Source organism: Oryctolagus cuniculus, chromosome 15 (genome assembly GCF_964237555.1).
Source record: "Oryctolagus cuniculus chromosome 15, mOryCun1.1, whole genome shotgun sequence".
NCBI lineage: Eukaryota > Metazoa > Chordata > Mammalia > Lagomorpha > Leporidae > Oryctolagus > Oryctolagus cuniculus.
Window position 1 is genome coordinate 52,137,376 of NC_091446.1, and position 22,497 is coordinate 52,159,872.

Below are 22,497 nucleotides of genomic sequence, written 5' to 3' on the forward strand. Positions count from 1 at the left end.
AAATGTTCTGAGATTGGCACATGAGAAGTTTTCAAAAAGTTCAAGAAAATGCATATTGTGAAAAACTACACGAGAATTTCAGAAACATTTTTACACCAAAATCAAGATGTTATAATTCCATTTTCTCTGCACTTTTTGAAGTAGCCACGGATTTCTGCCATGGGAAAGTTTCCCTAATCATGCAGATTGTTGGACAAAAACATCAGGGAGGCCGGTGCCGTGGCTCACTAGGCTAATCCTCCACCTTGCGGCGACGGCACACCGGGTTCTAGTCCCAGTCGGGGCACCGGATTCTGTCCCGGTTGCCCCTCTTCCAGGCCAGCTCTCTGCTGTGGCCAGGGAGTGCAGTGGAGGATGGCCCAAGTCCTTGGGCCCTGCACCCCATGGGAGGCCAGGATAAATACCTGGCTCCTGCCATCGGATCAGCGCGGTGCACCAGCCGCAGCGCGCCGGCCGCGGCAGCCATTGGAAGGTGAACCAAGGGCAAAAGGAAGACCTTTCTCTGTGTCTCTCTCTCTCTCTCACTGTCCACTCTGCCTGTCAAAAAAAAAAAAATAATAATAATAATAAAATAAAAAACATCAGGGAAATTACACAGAAGCTGATTTTTATCAGTCCTGAAAAACTGACTCCTTGTTTGTTTGCTAAACTGTAGCCACATGGGCCTTGCCAGTGTTTAGGTGACCACCTCAGGGCCTGTGCACCTGCTGTTCTCTGTGCCCAGTCCTTACTCTTCCTTCCTCCAGGTCTCCACCTAGCGGGCTCCACATCCAACAAGTCTCTGCTCCAGTGTTGCTTTCTCAGGAACGCTTTCCAGGTGCCTTAAGCTAAAATATTCTTCCCCGTATGCACCTTCTCTCCAATTGCTCTGATTTATTCTCCCCACAGCATATGAAATTCTCATGTTTTTATCAATTTGTCACCCACCTCAGCCACTAGAAGTAAAAAACCTTGGAGACCATCTTGTTCTCCAAGATAGCCCAGTACCTCCAACACTGCCAGTGAGCACTGGGGACTTGGCAACTATGTATTGAGTAAATGATCGCGATGGTGCAGGTCATAATCAACTTCCATAAACAACACCCAAAAGGTCAGGTCAGCCTCTGATGCTGAGGTCACACCTTGTACAGCAGCCCAGGGGCACGGATATTCCAGATATCAGTCTAGTCACCTCTGGCCTAAAGGGCAAATGGCTCATCATGGAAACCCAGTTGGCCACCAAGGACTTCCTGTGCTTTCACACTAATCTTCCCTCACCCTTATCCCAGGGCAGGTGGCTGAGGGTGCTCAGGGCCCTTCCCCGTGGTTTATAAATAAGTCTGGGCTCATTGCAGGTCTTAGATTGGCCTACATGGCGTGTTGCCCTCACTTTGCTCAGTTAGAAGGACTGCTGTCAGTAAGATCAGCAAATAGCCATGCAGAGAACAACCCAGAACAACAACATCGAGTCTAAGTGGTAATACAAACACAAATTGAAGATCCTCTGGCAAACCTTGCTCCCAGTCTACAGAAGCAGTTCATTGCAGTCTCAAGAATGGTCTGTTCTTACCAGAATGGCTATCTGGCTTTGTTGTCTTGCAAGTCATTTCATGCAAATGGACATTCAAATGTTAGACCATCTACAACCCTTAATGCTTCATAAACTGTAAGTGCTGGTCACCCAAAAGGCTTAATTAGTGAGTCCAAGCAATGAACACATTGACCAGTATGTTACTTGTGCATTCTTTAGGAGTCAATTGCTCAAAATGGCATTTGAACATTTGCAATGATTAAATTCTGGCACAGATTTAATTTCTTTATATATTGAATATAAACCAGTTATCTGAAACTCCCAGTTATAACATCTGACTTCATATTTACTAAAGCAAAAACAATGGAGTTCAGCAATGGATTGGAGAATGCGTAGACCATTTTATCACACACCCAAGCTTCAGAATAGAGGAAGGCACTATTTGTAAAGTGAGCAGTCAACATTTTGCAAGATTTCTGGACATATTTAAGATAAACCAGTAAGCTTGCATTTTACTGATTAAATCCCTGATTTAGGATTGGGATGCCACATTATGGTCCAAATCTCTTTCCTTCCAAGTAAGGAAGCAGTGAAGTAATGAACTTCTTTGGCTTGTTATGGTGTAGAACATCTGAATGTGGGAGAGCAGAGTTCTAGAGGCAGACGGTTCTGAGTCGGGGATCTTGGTTCTCTTACCTTCTAGCTGCATCACCACAGTTAGGATGGCTTGTAGGAGCTTGAGCATTTTACCTGATCCCTGGGAACCTGCATTTCCTCATCTATGAAATGGAAGTAGCTCCTAGATGTGTTCGTACAGATTGTTTCATACACTACATGTGACACATCTAGCACAGGACACTCCAATTCCAGATACTGGTATTTGTAAATAACAAGGATTTTCTCAGGCATTTTCTGACCTCTTTTCTCAAATGCAGGATAATTTTCAAGAGGCCACAGAACTGGAAGGATGTAAGACCACTTGAGTTGGCATCAAGAGATGGTGAAATTAATAGCACATAGATATCTGTGCTTAGGCATGGCTAGGTAACTTAAAATTATTAGTGGCAAGTTAAGAAGCCTCATCCACTGCAATTAGGTGGTTGGTGAAAACAGCACAGGTGGACATTAAGTTCCATGAAAGGCCAATGAAACCCACTTGAGGGAAAACAAGTTAGCTAATCCAGATTGCATATATACATATACGCCATGGATATTGTTGAAATTCATGAAAACAATCCTTTTCCTATTCTCCTGAAGATATTTTTTATCTTGAAGAGCTACTCCTGTCTTCCTGATGTGTATAACAATTTCTTAGATTTATATAGCTCCTGTTATGCATTTTCATGTAAGCTTCAGCCCAGTTCATTTAATAGTCACAGTATTTCTAGAAAATATACAAAGCAGATTGTAATCACGCAATTTTTGTTTTGTTTGTTTATTTTAAATGCAGGAGGACTATGAGACCCAAAGAGGTTAAGCAACTTGCCCAAAAGTCACATAGCTGTTTAGCAGCCAGAGAAACAAGACAGCTTGAACACTTAGTCCACTGAGCTGCCCAGGGCTTCTAAAACCATGAGGTGCACATGAATCATTGGGGATCTTGTTACAATGAACTTTCTGAATTCAGCAGATCTGTACCAGAATTCTGGGTGTCTAACATCCCAAAAGTTTCTGCTGCTCTAACTCCTTGTATGGTCTCTCATGGTACCCTTCACAATACCACGTCATGTCCCTCCTTAAACTTCTCTCCTTGCAACTGCACCATCTGGGTCTCCATCTAGTTTCCCTACCACATGTGGACCTTCTGAGAGCAGGAACTGTGTTCTCTTTACTCCTTTCACCTGGCTGCCCAGCACCATGCTGGCAAACAGAAACTGAATGAGTATTTTTGCAGGGTAAGGGAAAAATTACAGCTTTCCAATTCAAAAGCCACGACACTTGCATACTAACATTTTGATGACTTGTTGAAAAGGGGTGTTTATTACCTATCTGTTCTTGTCCCAAATCACATTATGATACTCCATTGCCATTGCCGGGTCTGGAAATAAAATAACCAAAAAAACCCTGCAGGGTTTACACGTTTAGACCTAGGCCTCCCGCAGCAGTGTGCTGCAGCTTCACCGGAACGGAGTCACACGGGGTGGGTTCATGTGAGGTCATTTGAAGGGGAAGTGTAGCATAGGCAGTGTGGCAGGCGCTCCAGCCCTCTGCTTGAAGGCAGCCACATCTCCCACATGAAGGTAACAATGCCAGCAGCCTGCCCTACGCCAGGCACTGTGGTAAGCACTTCACACCAGTCAGCTTAACGCATCCTTTCTATGTGTCTATGAGGTAGGCACTCATGGTAAGGACACTGAGATATAAGGTGGTCAGGCTGTAAGAAGTGAAGCCAAAGACTCGGACTAAGGCAGCCTGATTTCACAGTGGAGGCTCCTAACTCCTTGCCCACTTCCTGGAAGCTCTGGGGAAAAGAAACCATTGCCTAAGACGGAGATGACTTTACTCAGTGTAATCCTAGGTTCTGACAAATCCTAAACAGAGGGGACTGGGGAGACACAGGAGGTGGCCCTGAAACCCAAAAGGAAGGGTCTGGTATGGCAAAAGAACAGCATTTCCTGCTAAAGTTTTCAATTAAGTTTGACTCCGTTTGACTTTATTTGGATTGTGGTTAAACATACAACACCACTAAAAGGTTAAGTAAGAGTCGGTTAAGGAGGATGTCTCAAAGGTCCAGATTCCTTTCACACTTCATTAGGTCTCTTATGAAACCGTGCATTAATGATTGGGCCAAATCCAGAGCGACAGGCATCCCAGGCAGGGAAGCGGAATTCTGCTAAGCATGTGTGTTCACAAAAACCCCAAAAGTCCAAAGGACAGAGAGACCTCTGTTTTTCAGAACGTTAAAAAAGCATTTCAGCAGTTATATTTTAACACTAAATCAGAAAATGAAGAAGTTAGGAAAATGGGAAGGGAATGCATTGTCACGTTGTCATGAAAAAAAGGGTGAATTCAATATTTCTTCTTGATAAAGATTTGCAAATGTGGAATAAGAAAATAAACAGGGACAACACTAAGTATAGCAACAGGGCTTGAACAAAACTGCTGTAAACAAAAAAACGGTGAGCTCTATAGATGTTTTTTAATTATACTTGTGTTATTAAGATATTCTTATCCACCTCTCAAGGCAACACAACATTACCGATTTTGATGGCTCGAGATGGAGTTCTGTCACTTCCTGGTTATGGCCTTCAGCTGGCGTCATTCCTCTAAGCTTCTGTTTCTCTCTCTGAAATGGGAACAAGAAGTACTTGCATCCTAGTATTATTCCAAGTCTCACCTTAGATGCCATATGCTGAGCATTGGTTCCAAATTAAACCCCATTTTCCCATTTGTTAGAAATTGTGTTTTCCTAAAAGAATATCCTAAGTATTTTATTTCTACTCTAAGTCTTTGGTGGTAGAAATAGTTCTTACTTATTTAATCGCCTGGAGTTAAAAAAAAATAATCTGCCCACAAACAGATGAAATATGTGTAAGAAAATGGGTATGGCCGGCGCCGCAGCTCACTAGGCTAATCCTCCGCCTAGCGGCACCGGCACACCGGGTTCTAGTCTCGGTCGGGGCGCCGGATTCTTTCCCGGTTGCCCCTCTTTCAGGCCAGCTCTCTGCTGTGGCCAGGGAGTGCAGTGGAGGATGGCCCAGGTGCTTGGGCCCTGCACCCCATGGGAGACCAGGAAAAGCACCTGGCTCCTGGCTCCTGCCATCGGATCAGCGCGGTGCGCCGGCTGCAGTGTGCCAGCCGCAGCGGCCATTGGAGGGTGAACCCACGGCAAAGGAAGACCTTTCTCTCTGTCTCTCTCTCTCACTGTCCACTCTGCCTGTCAAAAAAAAAAAAAAAAAGAAAATGGGTATAAACTATGGGTACATTGTAAAGATCATGCTCTGTGGGGAGCAACTCAGACTAGACTGTTACTCGAATTAAGACTTATTCTATGCATCTGCTCTCCCACAATATGGCGCTGGGAGAGGAGGAAACAGCTTCTACACAGCTGCCTCCAGTTCAACCAATAAACAGCAGGACCTGCTCCTGATTGGAGGAGAGCAGCGTACTCGGCGTGTGGGTAGCAGAGTTGGGATTGGCGGAAGAGGACTATAAAGGAGGAGAGAGACAACATGCACGAGGAACATCTATCTGAAGGAACACCTGAGCAGCCCCCGAGAGAGCCGGCTGGCGGTGTGCCGCTCCTCCGCGGAAGTGGGGAATGTGGCAGGGGGAACTGCCCTTCCACGGAGGTGGAAGGGTCGGTAGCCAACCCGGGAAGAACCAGCAGCAAACCGGGAAGGGCCGAGCAGACAAAAGAACAACGCAGGGTCCTGTGTCGTTCCTCCGCGAAGAGGGGGAGCGACAATGCTCCTAGGTTATGTTAAGCTTGGTGTGTTAAAAATAGAATTGTATAAAATTCGACATAGGGGCACATCCTTAAAACATCAACATCACTTGGAATTTCACCTACACATTTTAATCACTTCACAAAATAACAACTCTGTTAAAAATCAAGAAATTGTATGATTCAATAGTGTTCTTTTTTTAAAATTTCCCCTTCAAAACCCTGAAGTACTAAACAACACACATTGCAGTTTTTATTACAATGTCCTACTGGCTTCTAGAATAAATTGGTGATTTTATCAAATAAAAAATCACTCAGCATCTTAAAACACAAATTTTTATTTACTGAAATTCAATTTGAAATTTACATGTAAAGTGAAGGTAGTCAACTCCCTAAGAAGTTATAACAACATACATAATAGACATTAAGTCAACGAAGATTACAAACAAGATTTTCAGAAGTCTTCCCAGAATTTCATCTTCCAGATTCTTAGGAGTAGAAGTAGAAATCAATATCCAGTTTTTACCAGTCATATCCAGAATATTCTTATTCCTTAGGGGGAAAAAAGAGAAAAGAACTCTTGAATGAATACATAATCCTGATTCTTTCAATTCAATCTGGTATTTGCACTATAAAAAAAAGTGGCAAAAGTAAGTCTTCCAGAGAATTGTCGGTACCAACTTGTAACAAAGAACAAAAATATTTTTCTACTCCCCATTTTATGAAATAATCAAGGCATTTTATATATCAAAATTGCTTTTCTTCCTAAAACAAACAGCTCAGGACACTTGTATGATGAGAATCCTGTTTTCATGTTATCAGTAATTAATTTATCTACAAGATACCTGTAGTAATTAGCAGTCAGTTTTATTAGCATTGGTGAAATTTCCATTGCTCTACCCATATAGTTGGCGATACCAAGAAATGATAATCTGAAGAGGAAGGTGGCGACAAAATTCTTCTAAAAATAAACAACAAAAGGTATTCTACATGTCCTTGAACTTTCCTCAAGATCCTCTCTCTCATGTTATGGCCACTTAATGAAGCATCAGCTGTTGAATTTCTCCAATATTTCTTTGTCACACAGAATAGCAGGAATTTTGCAAGGAATTAAGTGGTGCTCTGTTTGCCACACTGGCAGAACCTTCTACTTAATGTTTGTCAGGTGGGGAGTTCAGAGCCATTTCCAAGGTCTTTCACGAAGAATGTAAAGTCAAGTGAGTAATTTTCAAAGCTTCACACTGAAGTTTCTTACATATATAAAAAGTCAACTTAAAATGACTATCAATACCTTAGAAAAGTAGCAGGATTTGGGTCTTCAAATATTTTGACTGCTATTTTCACTCAAATATCAAAAGGTCATGTTGAACTTTAAGAGAATGAAAAACGGAAAGGGAAAGAGGTGGGTGTTACAGCTGCTTTCTTCTCCCACCTTGAGCAAATCTTGACTGATTTACAGAATAATCTGCTCCATTCCTGTAGCAGGGAATGGCTTGCCTAAACTACAGGGCAATCACTAGCAAAGTAAACATCTAGGATTTTCCCTATCTCCAAACATTCCTTTGCCTGTGTTTCAGCAACAAGGGACAACAAGTATGACAGGGTTGCAAAGTGACTTCGTGTCCTTCCTATACCCTCAGATCCCAGTGTGGGTTCTGCACTCTGAGCTCACTGGATTGTCTTCAAGTCTCTCCAAACAGCAAGAGGAAGCGAGGAGGGAGTAGAGAGCCATTTCTCACCTGAATTAGTCCCTGGTAGTGGTAGATGACGCGGTTCTTTGGTTTTCTCTCAGTTTGCTCTTGCTAGAAAAACGTGCATTCAGCACAGGTGGTCTCTTAGCAACCTTGGTCCCTGTGTCAAAGCACATTAAAAGGTTTTATTGGACAGTGAGGCAGTGTAGGAAAAAGAGAGGTAGGGAGCCTGTATGGAGAAATTCTACAAGTGCTTGCAAAACAAGATAGGACGGAGGTGTCGATGCATAGACTACAGCAAATATGACATTTAAATTCAACTTATCACAAAATTGAGTAGCTAAAAACTAAATGTTTGGCAGAAATATTAAGTTGAATTCTAAGATTTTTTTTGGCAGACTAAACATTCATGAAGCTTCTTGAAGAAACAACTTCCTAAAAATTATTTTATACGAACGTTGCAATATCTTCACAGCAAAACCACTACCACGAACAACCACCACCACACAAAAACCCTTTTCTATGCAAGAGACCTTAACTCATGAGATTATATGGCTTTAAAAAGAAGAAAAAGATTTATTTGAAAGGCAGAGTTACAGACAGAAAGAAAGTGCACAAGACAGATTGTCCATCCACTGGTTCACTCCCCCATGGGCTGGCAATGGCTAGGGCTGAGTCAGTCCAAAGCCAGGAGCCAAGAGCTTCCTCCAGGTCTCCCAGGTGGATATAGGTACCATAGCACTTGGGCCATCTTCTGATGCTTTCCCAGGTACATTAACAAGTATCTGGATGGGAATTGGAGTGGCTGGGACTTGAACCAGCCACCATATGGGATGCCAGCATTGCAAGCAGCAGTTTTACCTGGTATGCCACAATATCGGCTCTGTATGCCTGTCTTTTAAGTATTATAAGTTTTAAGGTTGTGCATTGCTTTTACAAATAAGATGCAATAAAAATAAAAAAGACCAGGCTAATAATTATGGCTGCTCTACCCTTTAGCCATGAAATTATCTTTCAGATAATCTATGCTAATGACATTATTTGAGAGGCAGAGAGACAGAGACTGACAATAGACAGGGAGAGGCCAAGCCACTGATTCCTTCCCCAAATGCCTTCAATATCTGGGGCTGGACCATGTCAAGCCCAAAACCAGCAACTCAGTCCAGGTCTCCCATGTTGGTGGTAGAACACCAACTGGTTGAGCCATCACCTCCTATCTCTGAGGGTATGCATTACCAGGAAGATGGAATTGAAAGCAGAGCCAGGACTTGAACACAGGCACTCCACTGAGGGATACATGCATCCCAGTGGGGGCTTAATAGCTTGGTCAAACACTTACAGCTTATGTCATACTTTCTGTAGGCAGACTTAATGCTCGCTGCTTAATGCATTCTACTTGTCCTGTCCCTATCACCACCTGCTTCTTCTCTTTTTCACAATTGAAGCACATGTTGAATGTCCCTTGTCTGGCATGCTTGGGACCAGAAGTGCTTCAGATTCCCAATTATTCTGTAATAATTGCTTATTAATTGCTTATACATAATGAAATATCTTGGAGATGGGGCTCAAAGTCTAATCATGACGTTTATTTAATTTTCATATACACTTTATAGATATAACCTGAAATAATTTTTTAAAGACTTTATTTATTTGAAAGGCTGGTTGACAGAAAGAGAGAGATAGAAGAGAGAGAATGAGATTTTCCATCTACTGGTTCACTTCTCAGTAGAACTGGGCCAGGCCAAAGCCAGGAGCCTGGAATTCTATCCAGGTCTCTCACATGGATGGCAGGAGCCCTAGCACTTGGAACATGTTCAGCTACTTTCCCAGAAGCATCAGCAGGAAGCTGGATTGGAAGTGGAGCAGCTGGGACTTGAACCGATGCTCATATGGCTTAACCCACTACATCACGATGCCAGCCCCTGAAAATAATTTTATGTAGTTTTTTTGTGTGTGCCTCTGTTTCGACTGTGATCTGTCAAAGGAGGTCAGGAATGGAATTTTCCACTTGTGGCATCATGTCATTACCCAGAGTTCTGGATTTTGGGAGCAGGCATTTTGTGCAGTTATTAAGATACCACTTGGGATTTCCTGTATCCCATATTGGGGAGTCTGGGTTCAATTCTCAGCTCTGCTCCTGATTCTATCTTACTGCAAGTGTGCACCTGGAGAGCCAGTAGGTGATGGGTCAAGTACTTGCGTTCCGGCCACATGGGAGACCTGTATTAAGTCCCAGTTTCCTAACTTTGGCCTGGTCTAGTCCCAGCTGTTGCAGGCATTTGAGGAGAGTGGCTAGGAGCCCTGTCTCTGCCTCTTTCTCTCCATGTCTCTCTTTCTCCCGGTGTTTTCCTCCCCCCCACCCCTGTTTCAAATAAATGGAAATTTAAAAATGTTTAAAGTTTTGGATTTTGGAACACTTCATATTTGGAACATTTTAGATTTTGGAGTATTTTAGATTTTGGATTTTTGGATAAGGAATGTTCAACCTATAAGCACACATACAGAATACCAGAGGAATCATATTAAATGTTACAAGTGAATAAATCATGAACTGAATGAGACTTTTACAACTTACACATATAACCACTAATCAGATCCAAAGTATTGTTTTCATCATGGGAAAAAAATAGATTCTACAACAGGAGGCTGGTTAAATAAGCCACGGTTCAATCCCCAATGGAATACCATCTATTTATCAGAATGATGGTTATTAAACTCATAGAAATGCTACTTGGAAAATGAAGTAATAATATGAACTCAAACTCAAAAGAGTTTGTGGAAAAAATGGATTTAAAAGATATGTATTTTGGTCCATAAATTTTTTGAAATTTATGCACAGTTGTTTCATAATACACATGTCCACAGAATTTTTGTGGATCCCTTATATTTAAATATGAGTGTACCTCATACAGTGGCCATCCTTATGGGGATATACCTCCATACTGGGTGTATCCCCCTAAAGAAATGAATGGCTATCTGCACCAAGACTCATATCTAAACATTATTTGTAATATCTTGGCCAGCGCCGCGGCTTACTAGGCTAATCCTCCGCCTTGCGGCGCCGGCACACCAGGTTCTAGTCCTGGTCGGGGTGCCGGATTCTGTCCTGGTTGCCCCTCTTCCAGGCCAGCTCTCTGCTGTGGCCCGGGAGTGCAGTGGAGGATGGCCCAAGTGCTTGGGCCCTGCACCCCATGGGAGACCAGGAGAAGTACCTGGCTCCTGCCATCAGATCAGCGCGGTGCGCCGGCCGTAGTGCGCCGGCCGCGGCTGCCATTGGAGGGTGAACCAACGGCAAAAGGAAGACCTTTCTCTCTGTCTCTCTCTCTCACTGTCCATTATGCCTGTCAAAAAAAAAAAAAAAAAAAAAAAGTAATATCTTCAATGGGAAAACAACCCAAATACCCATTCATACATACACAAATTGTGACGTAGTCATATAAAAGAATATGACAGAATAATGAAAACTAAACCACTGATACATACAAAAACAGGGATGAATCTTACAAACATAATAGTGAAATTTTAAATCAAAACACAAAAGAAAATACACAGTGTAAGTACATTTTAACTGCTGCTAGGAATGCTTCATCCCATATCTGAGTGCCTACATTTGAATCAGGGCTCTGCTCCTGCTAATATAGACCCTGGGCACCAGGAGGTGATGGCTTGAATAACTGGGTTCCTGCCACCCAAGTGGTAAACTCACATTGCATTCTGGGCTCCTGGCTTTGGTCTGGGTCAGCCTCTGCCATGGCAGGCATTTGGAGAGTAAATCGGAGGATGGGAGCTCTTTGTTTGTGTATCTGTGTGTCTTTTTCTGACACTGTTTTACTACTGCTCAAATAAATATTTTATTTTTATTTTTTTATTTTTTAATTTTTTGACAGGCAGAGTGGACAGTGAGAGAGAGAGACAGAGAGAAAGGTCTTCCTTTTGCCGTTGGTTCACCCTCCAATGGCCGCCGCGGCCAGCGCACCGCGCTGATCCGATGGCAGGAGCCAGGTACTTCTGGTCTCCCATGGGGTGCAGGGCCCAAGTACTTGGGCCATCCTCCACTGCAGTCCCGGGCCACAGCAGAGAGCTGGCCTGGAAGAGGGGCAACCGGGACAGAATCCGGCGCCCTGACCGGGACTAGAACCTGGTATGCCGGCGCCGCAAGACAGAAGATTAGCCTAGTGAGCCGCAGCGCCGGCCTCAAATAAATAAATAATATATTTTAAAAAGCACATTTATACAAAGTAGAAAAGCAGAGCTGAAACGTGTGGCTCAGAGGTAGTAACAGTGACAGTGATAAATCTATAAAGAAAAGCTAGGGGTTGGCTAATGGGAGTCAGGAGAGTAGTGACTTCGCTGAGGACAGGAGAAGGCACAGGAAGGAGCTTCTACTGATGCTGTGTTTCTTGTTGGTGGTGGGGGTCCTATTGGTCACCACTTGCAAGGATTTGCTCAGCTGTACAAAGACATTTATGTGCTGTTCTTCATGTTCATTAGGTTTCATAACTGAAATGTTAGAAGAAAGAGAAAAAGAGCAGAGAGGAAAGTAGACAAATCTCACTGGTGGTCACAGTGGGTAAGATTGGGTAGAAGGCCTATGGGTCATTTTTTCCCCTTCCTTTTTCTATTTCTTACATTGTTTCATTTACAAGAATATTGTCTCTTGAGCTTCAGAGAATTAAAGAAAGAAGCCCTGTTACTGCTGCTCTTTCTCCCTCTCTGTATATCTGAAAGCAATTTATTGGCTTTGTCACACCAACCTTTAACATAAATGTGATCAAAAGTAAATTTATCAATGGAACATTTTAATGGAAATATGTAACTGACATGACAAATCAGTCCGAATCTCTTTTGCTGAAGGCCATGTTGCTATCTCATCAAAACACTCAAGAAAAACAGGAACCTGGGTGCCTCCTGCTAGCTGCCCTCCTTTGAGGTTAGTTTGGTTTCTGGACCTCAAATGTTGCAAGGACACAAATCCGTATCATCACAAGTTTATTAACAGACTCAGATTTTACCATGGATTAAAATTATATCAGTCACAGTCTTTGATTTGCATTAGTTCTTCCTCAGCCAAAATCTTGGTAATCAGGTCTTTGTTTAGGGGGTGGGAGTATGTTTAAAGCACATTCTTTCAGATCTTAATGAAGAATGGAATGGGAGAGGGAGTGGGAGATGGGATGGTTTGTAGGTGGGAGGGAAGTTATGGGGGGAAAAAACCGCTATAATCCAAAACTTGTACTTTTGAAATTTATATTTATTAAATAAAAGTTTTAAAAAATATATTATTTCAGAAGGAAAACTATTTAACAACAGTTATTTTCAGGAAGAAATAATTCCTAGTGGTTTTTTTAATCTAATAAAACAGGTACCACAAGTGTACATAAATTTCAAACAAGTTAGAAAACTATGCTAGAACTTATCTCAAGACCTTGATCATATTTTGAATAATATTATAAAATCACAGCTAAAATGATGTAACCTTCAAGTTCCGGTATAGACATCTAGGTCATTTAGAGCAAGGAATATTTTATGTTGAAACTTCAGATGACTGCAAATAACTTTTCATCCAATTTGATTGCCTCCATCTTTGTTTCCCAGAAGCCACTGGGTCAATTTATTATTTTGTAGTATATTATGCTGGAAGTAGAATGGATACCCTCTTATTTAGATTTTAGAACTTTATTTTCAGGGCTGGCGCTGTGGTGTAGTGGGTTAAGCTGCTGCCTGCAGTACCGGCATCCAATATGGGCACTGGTTCAAGTCCTGGCTGCTCCACTTCCAATCCAGCTCTCTGCTATGGCCTGGGAAAGCAGTGGAAGATGGCCCAAATCCTTAGGCCCTTGTACCCACATGGGAGACCTGGAAGAAGCTCCTGGCTGTTGGCTTCGGATTGGCGCAGCTCCAGCCATTGCTGCCAATTGGGGAGTGAACCATTGAATGGAAGACCCTCTCTCTCTTCTCTCTCTCTCTCTCTCTGTGCCTCTCCTTCTCTCTGTGTAACCCTTTTTTCTAAAAAAAAGATTTTATTTATTTATTTGATAGATAGAGTTACAGTGAGAGGGAGAGACAGAGAGAAAGGTCTTCCTTCCATTGGTTCACTCCCCAGATGTCCGCAACGGCCAGAGATGTGCCGATCAGGAGCCAGGTGCTTCTTTCTGGTCTCCCATGTGGGTGCAGGGGCCCAAGGACTTGGGCCATCTTCTACTGCTTTCCCGGGCCATAGCACAGAGCTGGATCAGAAGAGGGGCAGCCAGGACTAGAACCAGCACCCATATAGGATGCCAGTGCCACAGACGGAGGATTAACCTACTGCGCCACAGAGCCAGCCCCAATAAATAAATAAATCTTAAAAAAAAAAAAAAAAAAAAAAAAACCTTTATTTTCTCCTTTGGCTCCATCAAGATTTAGGTCTAAATAACTTAATTCAAATTTACCCATTCATTGCTTATTGGTTGGGCAGACAGGTGTCTCACAAAGTGAGTTAGATAAATGGGGAGTAGCAACACCCCTTGGTTTCCAGGAGCTGGGCTTGACTGTATTCTCTGCTTTTCACTCAGCCACTGACTTGCATTTACCATCTTGCATTTATCATCTTATTTTTACATAAAAAAGTTTTGGGGTCGGTGCTGTGGCACAATAGGTTAATCCTCCACCTGCGGCACCAGTTCTAGTCCCAGCTGCTCCACTTCCAATCCAACTCTCTGCTATGGCCTGGGAAAGCAGAAGATGGTCTCTGCTGTGGCCTGGGAAAGCAGAAGATGGCGTAAGTGCTTGGGCCCCTGCATCCATATGGGAGACCTGGAAGAAGTACCTGGCTCCTGGCTTCAGATTGGCACAGCTCTGGCCACTGTGGCCATTTGGGGAGTGAACCAGCAGGTGGAAGACCTCTTTCTGTCTCCTCTCCCTCTCACTGTTTTTTTTTTTTTTTTTTTTTTTTTTTTTTTTTTTTTTTATAGGCAGAGTGGACAGTGAGAGAGAGAGACAGAGAGAAAGGTCTTCCTTTGCTGTTGGTTCACCCTCCAATGGCCGCCGCGGCCGGCACACTGCGGCCAGCGCACCGCGCTGATCCGAAGGCAAGAGCCAGGTACTTCTCCTGGTCTCCCATGTGGGTGCAGGGCCCAAGCACTTGGGCCATCCTCCACTGCACTCCCTGGCCACAGCAGAGAGCTGGCCTGGAAGAAGGACAACCGGGACAGAATCCGGCGCCCTGACCGGGACTAGAACCCTGTGTGCTGGTGCCGCTAGGCGGGGGATTAGCCTATTGAGCCATGGCACCGGCCCTCTCACTGTTACTCTACCTCTCAAATAAATAAATAAAATCTTAAAAAATAAAATAAAAGAGAGTTTTTCACACCATTCCTGACTCCTGGGACTATAAGAAGAATTCATTTTCTAAATGGGTTAGTCCCCTGACATAAATAAAACAAAGCAAAAATACAAGCAACAAAACCCCTGTATTATATAAAATCCAGTCTAGGACTTCACCCTTTTACCCCTTGCTTAATTTCTCACAGCTCCTACCATTCCCCCTTATTAGGTGAGGATTTTTAGTCAAGACAAAGAACAGAATGTGCTTTGCAGTCTCTTTTACAATCAAAAGAAAAACATTTTTCATTGGATTCAAGTTTATAGTCTTAAACACATGAGTCACATTTCAAAAATATTTTCTTTTTTGACAAGAATTTTCTAATCCTACTCCTGTTTCCATCAATATCTAACAGTTAAGATAATATTCACAGAAGTTCCCTCGAGACACACGCTGAGAAGTGAGACATCATTGAAATCGGTCCACTTTTGCATAAGTTTTCTGAGCAAACTATGATAATAAGAATTTATTCAGGCCTACTACGTGCTGGGCTCTAATTATGCACTGCTGGGAGATGGAGGCACCGAGGGGCCCCAGGCTACTTGGTGTTCTGTGCTGGAGTCCAGATAATGACCTGCAGCCTGGGACTTCAGCCTGCAGATACAATCCCTTTTTAACTATCCAATTCATTATTGTTTTCAAATATTTTTGTTTTCAAAAAAAAAAAAAAGGTTACTTTTAAAAAGATTGACATCACAATGGAAACTGACTATCCCAGGACAGAAACATCCACGTAATTATTAACGGTCGCTCTCGGGCCTTGCTCCTTTCCCTGCCTGTGAACTGCTTGTTGAACGATGGGATGGATGTGTTCATGGTTATACCACTCTGGGCCTGATAACCCTGAATGTGCCAAAATGTCTTTGCAACCATGAACTGCTAATGTATTCACATCAAACCATCTGCCCTCTGTAAACAGGACAGTCCCTGGACCACAGCCACAAGCTTGGTGTCTACCAAGCTGGTTAACCAGGTTAACTGAAAGCACGGGTTTCGTTGTCTCCTTGCATTACCTATTATGATCTATTTGATTCTTGTTCATTTTTACTTGGTTTCTAACCTCTGGTCGCCTTGTGGCTGACAAGTTTCTCCCCTTGACCTCCTTTCAGCACAGTGGTTGAAAGATGGGTCTGAAATCAGATTGACGGGACTCGCATCCTAGGTCTGTCAGATGGTGTGAGACTTCAGCCAAGTTACATTCCCTCGATGCCTCAGTAGCACGTCTCTAAAGTGGATTCAACAGTGACTACTAAAGGTCGAGTGAGAACTGAGTCAAAACTTGTGCCTAGAAAGTACACACTTAATGAAGGATGACAATTGGTGCTAACTGCAATCTAGCACGTTGCCTGTTAGACTGTACCCTCCGGAATGGTCATGCTTTTCAGGTTTTCTTTCAGCAACAAAACCCTGGCAAACTCCTCCTCAAGCCCGAGACTCAGTGTCCCTCTCCTGTGACCCACCCTGAGCTCCTCAGGCAGCACTTACTTCCTTCTTGTGTGCAACATGCGAGTACTGCCAGTCACCGCACTGGCCTATGGCTGTTTACACGACCCCATGGACCAGGGCTGTCTTTGTAGAAGGTGGGGATGGCTTTATCCACCCTGGATCCCAGTGCCTCACAGCCTCTGACACTCATTAGTTCTCTATAAATACTGACTCAATCCTGATAGAAGACTTACCCTTCAAGTAGAAGCTTTCTTGTAAGACTGAAATTCAAGTTGTTCAAATGATAATCATAAGATACATATAAAATTATATATATATACACAATCTACTTTCCACAGAAAATAATTTTTAAAATCAAACCCCAATTAAGTGTTTTCAATTTGTTTCCATATAGTAAAGGTCTCCCTTTTCCCAGAAAGTTTATGTTCAATAAAATTGTCTTTTAGAAACTTGAGAAATCACATGAAAATTATGTCTCGTTGACAGTTTTGCTTTTTTGCTTGTAATTAGGAAACCAAGTCAAATAATTGGAAATCAACAAAAATCTGGCACAGGACCATTAGTGTTTTAGGATGGGAATGTCTGACTGGGATGGCCACTGTGTTAATGCATAATAGACATTTGTGCTCACTAAACTCAAATCTGAGTCATTCAGGGGCTAACTGAACACTTAAACACATTCAACAGTAAATGGATTTTGAGTCTTCTGTAGCTTTCTAAAATTTGAGTTCAAGTTGCATTTTCTGAACGAATTTAGGTCTCACTACATTATTCCCAAAGCTGAATCATGTGAGGAAGGGAATTTGACACAAATCCGAGAAATTAAGTTATTAATGACGTAAGTGTTGTACAAGAGGAAGCTTGTATGAGCATAAATACAGGGCATGTGATATTACATGGAAACAGTCATAAGCTTGAGCGTTGTACCTTGTGGCTAGGTGAAGACAACTGCAAAGTGGTTTTACTCGTTCTAGATACGAGAAGCAGTTTGAAGTAGTAAAGACATGTTGGCACTAGAAAGGATTTTTGGGCTCTTGACAAACGAGGCCCATAGAAGTACAGAGACTGTTCTGAGGTTCCCCACTTCCTTTTTCTCCAGAGCTAGTACCATCACAGCTGCAGCAGGTTTTTGACATCTACGATCAGTTGGATCTTGTGTTTCACCAGACTCCCTTGGTTCAGGCCAATGAAGACCAGAGAGTGCGGAATAAAGAAAATGACAAGTGCGAACTGGAAAACTGGGCATGTCAGAGTCAAATGACAAAGAACTTGACAAAGTGGACTTCAACGAAAAACAAAACCCCGTGTTTAGTCACAGATGGTTGGTCAGCAAGGTGGAGTGAGGAGACAGACTAGGATTTGCAGCCAGATGGAACTGGTTTGACATCCCAGCAAGGCACTTAACCTTGGATCCTACCTCATCTGGTGAACAGAGATAATAACTTCACTCTTGCAGAGGTTTGAAAGGACTGCGTTACTAACTAAAGTTAAGTGCCCACTACACACTGATTTTAATCTCTTCCAAGCTTTTGAAGCGGAATATTAATACCACTGTTTCCTTAGCTGGAGAGACTAAAGCCCAGAGAGGTTCAGTAAGTTGTTCAAAGTCACACACTTAGCAAGAAGTGAGCACAGTGATCTGTTTGGCTCTAAAGCCTATAGCCTCAGCCACTCAATACTGCAGGACAGGCAGATGTTTGGTGCAGTGGATAAGATGCCACTTGGGATGCCTGTATCCCTACATGGGAGTGCCAGGGTCTCAGTCCCAGTGGTGCTCCTAATTCCAGCTGTCTGCTGGCGTGTACCCTGAGAGGCAGCAGGCGGTGGCTCAAGTAGTTCGATTCCTGCCACTCAAGCGGGAGACCCAGACTGCGTTCCAGCTTTGGTCTGGCCCAACCAGACCAAAGGTAGGTCTCTCTCTACCTCACATTTAAATAAAAGAACAAACAAATTAATATTTAAAGGAAAAGCAGGCCACGAGCCCAGCATGCTGCCTGCCACGCCCTAAAGAGCGGCTAATTAGATGAAGCAGAAGAAGCAGAGAGACTGTCACTTCCCTGTAACCCAACTATGGTGATGGAGTGGCTCACAAGGATGAGAGGCAGCACGCAGTTCTTAGGAGACGGAAGGCCTTGGAAAGCTGAGGTGGACATGCAGACACACGGGCCGCAGGGCACTGCTGGCCAGGCAGCACTCATGAGGGTCCACAGGATCACCGCAGGCTCTGGGGTGGGGGGCGGGGGTCAGACCTGTCAGGAAGCACTTGCGTTTCCCTTCTCATTACCTGTACCTCTCATGCACTCTTTCCATGTCAACATATGTCCAGTGTAGACTTTCCCAGGCCATCTATGGCGATGTCTCACATGTTTTAAGTCAGTCTTCTGGCCCTACAATGAACTGTTTTTCTACACATGAACAAAAGTGTCCTCTTTTGGGCTACATGGACTTCCGGAGGCTGCCACATTCCTGCTGCAAATAGATCATGCATTGCTCCTGAGAAGACATGGGTGACTTCATGATGGACACAGAATGTTAAGAAATATCCTGGAACCAAAACAGTTAAAATGTTACCAACCTTCTCCCTGCCAAGTTTCCCAGCCCTCTCCATGACCCACAGCTGCAGGGCACTCTTACAAGGCCGGCTGAAACACTCAGCGCCCTGGCTGGGGACCAGCTGTGCATGGCTTCCTTGGGAGCCCCATCTGATATTTGTCCTTCAAGGGCCATGCGGAAACAGGAAGAGGACCGAGGGGTTTGTTAGCGTTTCTTTCTCTGCAAAACTCAGATACTCAAACAAGTGTCACCCCGACTGTAGGGCTGGGAAATGGAGGGCATGGGGAATTTCTGGGCTTGTCTGAGTTCTCCGAAGCATTTGGCTAAACTCTTGAAACTGCCTACTTGGCTTACAACACACACTCCTCCATAGAAATTCTGGTGGCAATTTTTCATGCCTTTTAGGGGAAGATACGGTTTCTGAAACCAGGTAGATGTCATGTGGAGTTGAGTTTAGCTGAGAAAGCAGATGGTTCTGTTGGAGAACAGAATTTCTTAGTCTAAGTAAAAGACTATGACTTCCTTTAAAGCAGAAGCGATTCCTCCAGCATTGAGCACAGGACTTGGAACGGAGTGGATGTGCAATCATTTTTTTGGTACAGGTGTTGTTGGTCTGTGCCTCACAAGGTCATTACTTAGAGGGTGATGCTCACAGAGGGGCCCAAGTCATGCACAATCCAGAGCTACCCATGAAATGCCTTCTTTCTCCTTTATCAAGAGCATTTGAGCCCCATGCTAACGCAGCACTGTGTCTTGCACACATAGTAGGAGTTAAATACATATTTCCAGAAAGCAAGCTTGCAGAGAAAAACAAAAATCCCCATCACCAAAGTTTCAGGGTAGCACTCGGGGAAGCAGGTGGTGTGTGAGACAGTGCTCCCCTCTGTCCTACTCAGATAGAACAGAACTGATTGGAGCAAGAGGGAAAATCAGTCCTTTGGAACCACAGAAACATATAAGCAAAAGAAAAATTTTAGATTTCTGATTATAACAGAACAGGTGAGCTTGGGAAAGTAAGAGCTTATGTTTGAAATAACTTTTTGTTTTTCGTCATCGTTCATCTTAGTTGTGCCTTCAATGTCTCAAATCGCTAACAATTACCATCTTCCATTCCACCCATCCTCGGCATTCACATGGCCAACACCATCCTAAACTTGAAGTTATAAAAAGCACCAAAAGTCCAATATTCTCTCTATGTTTCAATGTGTCTTGCCAAAGACACATCTGGAGACTCTGGGTTTGAACTTGAAACAACTGAGATATTAGGAAGATTCAGGAAAGTTTCAAATGAGAGGCTTTCTAAATAACGTTAAGACAACCATCACTGTTATTTGGCCACATACATGTATCATGAATAAACTCCACCAGCCTGTAAAACAGATTATGAGCCTCATTTCACAAATAAGGAGACTGAAGCTCACAGGGTCCAAGTACTCACTTCCAGCTACAAAACTTGCAAGTAGCCCAAGCCACGGCTCCATAACAGGCCCACATCTGCCTCCTTCCAATGCACTATTATTAGCCTGGTGCGTATGTTCAGAACTTGGGCATATTCAACCAAAACCATGCTAGTCTGTGGCCCGGAAGGACTGGGGAGTCAGGTTTCAGCTGTGCTCACAAGGACCAAGCTGGGCATCAGTGTCTCTGGGCTTTAGGGTCCTCCATTTCCAGGCAAGAAACACAGTGACCTACTTTGCAGGACTCTCAGAAGCAAGCATTACAAAGAAGGCTGCACAGACAAAGGCTTTGGCTAAGGGACAAGGAAGCAATGGATCCATGCAACGAGGCAGTGCCCTCTTGGACCTAAACCTGGAACATGGAAGAATAACAGCGGCCCAGGTCTCCTATCCAACTCCTCCCTGAATGTATTTTCCATATGTGAAAATTCTCCCTTCAGTCACTGGAATTCTATTTGGAGAGGAAACAGACATGGGAGTATCCAGCTGCAGCCCCAGGGCTTGGTCTAGTAATTTATATACAGTATTATTAATCTCCTGCTTTCCTCCTGCCTTTATTTAGCCAAAAAGAAAGAAGTGGGATTCTGATTCATTAATCTCTCTTATAATCAGCCTTATAAAATCAGCAGCAATGTTGAAATGCAGGGAAGGAAAATAGGCTTTGTGAGTCTTAGCAAGTTTTAGCCTACTATATTCTCCCTCTACCAGAAGCAAACAAGAGCCACATTAAACATTCCTCCTACATCAACATTTAAAAATGCAATTAAAAAAAAAAACAACCCAACACTTACAGTTCAGGAGTTCAATCAGAGAAGTCCAAAGTCAAGGGAATGATCGCGCTCTCTCTCGTGAAAAACACCATATGCTCTCGGTGGATCAGGAGGTTCACTGGGCTGTTATTAATAACTGGCTTAGAACTTTATGAAGACACATGAGCCAGAATGTCACAGGAGGAGGCAAGGGGAAAGGAACTGACAGACACAGGTGGAATAAATTATAACTAGCACATACTTACACCCACACAGAAGCTCAAATAACCCATGAAGGGGATCAGCTCTCCCACAACCAAGACCCTTATGTCAAGTGTTCGAAGGGTTAACTAACCAAGTAACAAAAACATCCTTAACTATGGAAAACACCATGACTTATTTAACATTATCCTATCTTTCCTTCTTCAGACCAATTCATGGACACCTGAATAGCTCTTCAAATTTATATATATTTTTAAAGATTTACTTTTTATTTGAAAGTCAAAGGGAGAGAGGGAGAGAGATAAAGAGAGAGAGAGAGAGAGAGATAAAGAGAGAGAAAGAAGGAGTCTTCCATCCTCTGGGTTACTCCCCAGATGGCCACAATGGCTGGAGCCACACCGATCCAAAGCCAGGACCCAGGAGTTTCTTCTGGGTCTCCCACGCAGGTGCAGGGGCAAGGACTTAGGCTATCTTCTACTGCTTTCCCAGGCTATAGCAGAGAGCTGGATCGGAAGTGGAGCAGCCAGGACTCGAACCGGCATCTACATGGGATGATAGCACTGTAGGCAGTGGCTTTACCTGTTATGCCACAGCACCAGCCCAATACATGGATTTTTTAAGTGGACATAATCAATGTTATGACATCTCTTTACCTGTGGGCATATCTGGCTCCCTCCCTCAAGGATTCCAAAACAATTCCTGGACCAGTGCAGGTATGTGTCAGAGAAAAGGATGGCTGATCTCAGGATCGTATTATACAGAAAAGAGAACTTGTAGAAATGACGTGGTCAGAGCAGACGTGGAATCATGAGCTGGCTTCGGGTCTGCAGTAGCTTTCCTCTTTTGAAAAGCAATAGTTCAGGGCCGGTGCTGTGGTGTGGGAAAGCAGTGGAAGATGGCCCAAGCCCTTGGGCCCCAGAACCAGCATGGGAAATCCAGAAGAAGCTCCTGGCTCCTGGTTTTGGATTGGTGTAGTTCCGGCTGTTGTGGTCATCTGGAGAGTGAACCAGTGGATGGAAGACCTCTCTCTCTGCCTCTGCCTCTGCCTCTTAAATAAATAAATAAATCTTTTTTTAAAAAAACACAATTAGAAAAATTTTAAATTTTTTGCTCATTTGA

General features: G+C 43.4%; 2 protein-coding genes across 2 annotated transcripts in view; both read right to left on the reverse strand.

The window, feature by feature from the left end:
* Positions 1–6,219: 6,219 nt before the first annotated feature.
* CCDC6 (coiled-coil domain containing 6) overlaps positions 6,220–22,497 on the reverse strand; it is a 143,706-nt gene continuing 127,428 nt past the window's right edge. The window contains exons 11-12 of the mRNA XM_002718475.5: positions 7,637–7,748; positions 6,220–6,449 (exon numbers count right to left, since the gene is read on the reverse strand). The gene's annotated coding sequence lies outside the window, so the exon portion shown is untranslated. The remainder of the gene's footprint in view (positions 6,450–7,636; positions 7,749–22,497) is intronic.
* MRLN (myoregulin) lies at positions 6,231–21,347 on the reverse strand. Its single transcript, NM_001306216.1, is given in 3 exon segments — positions 6,231–6,449; positions 7,637–7,748; positions 21,199–21,347. A coding segment is annotated over 1 exon segment (141 nt). The 5' UTR covers positions 6,431–6,449; positions 7,637–7,748; positions 21,199–21,347; the 3' UTR covers positions 6,231–6,289.